Here is a 4,271-nt window from a genome sequence, read left to right on the forward strand (position 1 = left end):
AAAAAATCCCCTGGACCCAAACCCCCCCCCCCCCCCCCCCCCCCTTTACATTAATTCTTATGGGGAAATTGGATTCGCTTAACATTGTTTCGCTTAAAGTTGCATTTTTCAGGAACATAACTACAACGTTAAGTGAGGAGTTCCTGTATTTGGCTGTGTCCCTTTAACTAACTCCGAAGTCAAATAACTCATAATAGGCATGTTCAAGCTAGAATAGCAGCAGATTGATCTGGGACTGGAAAATACCTTAAGTTCTTGCTATAATTTTGTAACCTCTGTGGTGAGATTGCAACAGGGACAGACTGAGAACAGAGCAGTAACAGTAGTGTTCTGTTATGGATAGTTAAGAGATTTCCTATCTCTGAGGTAGAATGTTTTGTACAGAAACGTGTGGAAATGATAATTTAATGTCTCAGTTACGGCCATCTAGGCTTCCAGATTCCAAATGCAGTATGCATACCACATAACTTAAGACTTTAGTGAACCGAGCTTCAGATTGTAGGCATTTCTGGACTAACTAGCAGGAAAGTAAATATGAAGAGTACCCTTCTTTGCTCCTGTTTGAAAACTGAGACAGCAAGAAATTTCTTTTCTAGTTGGCTTAAGCAGGTGGGCATTTTCACGAAGTATGAGATCTCTCAAGAACTAAAAGCCTATGAAGTACCCTGTTCTGTATAATACTGGAAAAGACTTGGTTGGTATAGTTTGTATACAGATTGTGTGTAGAGTTTTCTAGGATTTCTCTTTAAGTGAGTGGCAGGGACGCCTCACTTACTCTGAACAGTATACTTACTTCACAAATAATAAATATATACCTAATTCACAAATAACCAAATGTGAGAGAATTGCAAGTGTTGTGTTGTGTTAGGCAAATGCTTATACTTCTGTCTCTCAATAGATAAGACCCTTTATGAAAGCACATTTAAATCGGGATAAAGACAAGGAGCTTTTAAAGCTTACTCAGTACCTCAAAGAAATAGCAAAATTAGATGACTTTTTGGAACTGAATCACAAACACTGGGAAAGGTAAGGACTATGTCAAGTTTTCTCCCTCCCTCCATCCCTAAATACTATATCATGCTTTAAAATTACCTGGAAGGAAAGACTGCACTGCTACACACACTTCAACTTGAGATGGGATGGGTCTCTAGTTTTCGGTTGGAACTTAAGGCTTTGATTTATGACCTAACACACTAAATGGTTTGGGACCCGACAGTTTGGGTGAGCGCCTCTCGTTCCATGTGATACCAGAGCAGTTGTGGTCAGTGGAAGTATTCAACCTAAGTGCTCTCTAGCGTGGGATGGGGAGCTGTGGTTAGGGTGCTCTCCATCAGAGGTCCTCGAGCCTGGAAGTCCTTCTCTTCCCACCCCTAGTCTGACAGAGTCTAACTTTGTTAGCCTTGTAATATGCCCTGAAGGTTTCTTTTTTCAGAGCGTATGATTAAAGGGTTGGAGGTGGTTGAATGTGGATCTGTATATAATGAGGTTCCTAATTGTTAACGAGGGTTTATGCTATGCAGAGGGGTTATGTTGTGCACCAGGTTAGGGCAGTAAAGTATTTTATTAAGGCTATATAGCCTTTGGGGAGATTTTCAAAGGCAGGTAAGTGCCTAACTCCCATTGAAAGTCATTGAGAAGTTGGGCATCTAACTCTCATTTGTGCTTTTGAAAGACTGCCTCATGATGTTTATACAAGTGCCCTGAGCTTTGAGAGGAGCTTGCAATACCATGCAATAAATAAATGTATATGCAACATGTTATTGTGAAAATGTTTGCTTGTCTCAATAAAAACAGGTCTGGAAATTTGTTGTAAATCTTAATTTACTAGTGCTGTATGCTGCTTAGAATGGAGGGCCAAATGCCAAGTTTATTTTAAATTAACCCTTTGGAACTCTCTGCTGTGAAGGCCAGTTACAGGGTGTTTTTAATAGAGATTAGAAAAGCTGTGATGTTACCACGGTGCTTAACATCTCCCAACTGTAGAAAGAGGAGAACCCTAAAAGTGGAGTAATTGAATGGCCTTATTCTTTAATGAATGGTCATCAAAACCTTAATCTTTAAAGGCATCTTCCTTCAGCCTTCAGAATTTGTCAGACTCCTAACAGCAGAATTTTTAGACCAAAAGAATTTTAAAGATAGCTCTTCAGGTAATTTCAGATTAATTTAAACTTGAGTTAAACGTGTTTGTATATTTAGTTAGTTGTTACTTTCAAAAATAGTAACCACGTCTGTGTTGGATTGTAGAAAATCTACTTTTCACAGAGGGGAATGATGGTGAAATCTTGAAAGCTGCCTCTAACCACCCCCTTTCCATCACCCAGTGCATTTAATGATCATGTGTCTTGAATCATTCCATTTGTAATAAGTCATTCAAAAGCATACTGGTTCGTAAGCAGTGTCCTAAAGTCTATTATAAAAGAGCTTGTGTACTAACATTATTTCCCCCTTCCCCCCATTTTGGTTAAAAATAAGTTTTGTTTCTTTCAGGTACCTTTCAAAGAAGCAAGGACAATAGCTTTAATAAACTCTTGTGGCACTGAAATGAAGAAAACATAATTTGACATCGTTGGACCTTTCCTTGCTTTTCTGCTAGAACACAATAGTGCTGGACACTGAATCAGACACCAGAATGACTGCTTATACTTGGTCTTCCAGTTGGTTTGTTCTAATTTTTTTTTTTTTTAAGATCACAGCAATAAGCTCAAAAAGAGAGAAATAAGCCAGTTGCTTTTTCTTGCATTCATTTCCGGTGTTATTATTTAAAATACTTTCTTTTTCATTGCTGCCATAATACCACCATAACCATTAAAGAGCAACACCATTCTGAAACTGGAAAAAAAAATTTTTTTAGACCAAAAAGGTTGAGTAAGGAGCTAGTCTTGGTATTCTCTGAATTCTATCAGTCCTCTTTCCCCTCTGTCTTAGAAACAGTCTCCCTCTCCCATTCCACTATTTAAGACTATAAAATACAAGCTGTCTAAGTTTGGTATATATTAGTATGTCAGTGTTTCTTTGTGCAAGACAGTTCAAGATTGGAAAGCACCACCTCTAAGGCAAATATACACTAGTGTGCAAATTTATATTATAAAGCAGTGGATTACTGAAATACAAAAGACAGAAAATTACAGAGGGAGAGAAATCCAACCTTGTTTGATTAAGTGAAAAGCAGTCTGCCTGAAGAAAAATTCTCCTAACCAGATAAAGAGTGTAAACTTCAAATGAGAGAGTCACATTCCTACTAAAGCATGAACAAAATCCTTGTTCTGTTCTAGTTAATCTTGTCAAAGTGCAAACACTGTGTTTCAATTACAATATTCAGCCATACTGTTTTTAAAGTATAATTTACTTGCGCTGCTTGAGCCTGCACTATAGAAGTGTGATGTGACTGCTGTTTTGCATTACTGACAGTCCTGCATTATGCAGTTCTTGTATTTGAAAGAAGACTGACCCTTTCAAATAAAGATGGTATATATTGTTCTTAAGGAACTATAGCAGTTGTGTAAATAATAAATACCTTTTTCTTAAAGTGTTGGTTGCATGTGTCTTATGTTGTCATTTTTTTTTAACAAGGATCTCTCTCTTCTCCTTCTCCATATTAACCTTACACAGTCTTTTCCCCTCTGTGTGAATAACCCTATCATTGCATCACACGAGGGTTTTTTGCATCTAATTGTCCTGATTTTAGTGGGAAATGGTTTGGGGTTTTACTGTCAAAGAAAACAGGTTGGGAAAGATATGTACTTCGCTAACTACCTTTACTGGGTAAGTGAACTTTGACACTACATTTCAGGACTGATCAAACTCGCACTGAACTTAATAGACCTTAATGCTCGGAGCTGATCAGACCCTTATCTAGCTGTGCACATATGCCCAGTACATGTACCTTTAAGGCCACAGTTCTGCCATCAGATCCAAGAGGGCACATCTTTGCATTCACATGAAATTAACAAGAGTCTGCCTGCATGGATCAGTTTGCAGGATAAGGGCCTAAGCATGCAGCTTAAATTATTACTTGTGTTTTGCACTGAAGTGTCTAACTTATTTTAAAACTAGGTTTCCAAACTTAGAAAAATGTACCACTAATTGAGTATTTACATACCAAGTCTCAATCTTTTTAAAAAATGGCTGTCTAAGCTGGGAAAGTATTATCCTGCCTCTACCACCTTATAATGCAGAAAATGCTGAAAAACAGGTCAACTAAGCTAGTCAACGACCAAAGTAATTGGTGGGCATGAACAATCAAAGAAAATGTCAGCACAAAAGGTGAATTC

The 4,271-nt window shown here is 37.8% G+C and overlaps 1 protein-coding gene across 1 annotated transcript in view; it reads left to right on the forward strand.

Annotated features, from left to right (window-relative positions):
• UBLCP1 (ubiquitin like domain containing CTD phosphatase 1) overlaps window positions 1–3,526 on the forward strand; it is a 14,898-nt gene extending 11,372 nt beyond the window's left edge. The window contains exons 10-11 of the mRNA XM_024194622.2: window positions 899–1,026; window positions 2,488–3,526. Coding sequence (XP_024050390.1) covers window positions 899–1,026; window positions 2,488–2,515 — 156 coding nt within the window. The 3' untranslated portion in view covers window positions 2,516–3,526. The remainder of the gene's footprint in view (window positions 1–898; window positions 1,027–2,487) is intronic.
• Window positions 3,527–4,271: the final 745 nt, after the last annotated feature.

This window comes from Terrapene carolina, unplaced genomic scaffold, assembly GCF_002925995.2.
Source record: "Terrapene carolina triunguis isolate 2854851 unplaced genomic scaffold, T_m_triunguis-2.0 Scaffold629, whole genome shotgun sequence".
NCBI lineage: Eukaryota > Metazoa > Chordata > Testudines > Emydidae > Terrapene > Terrapene triunguis.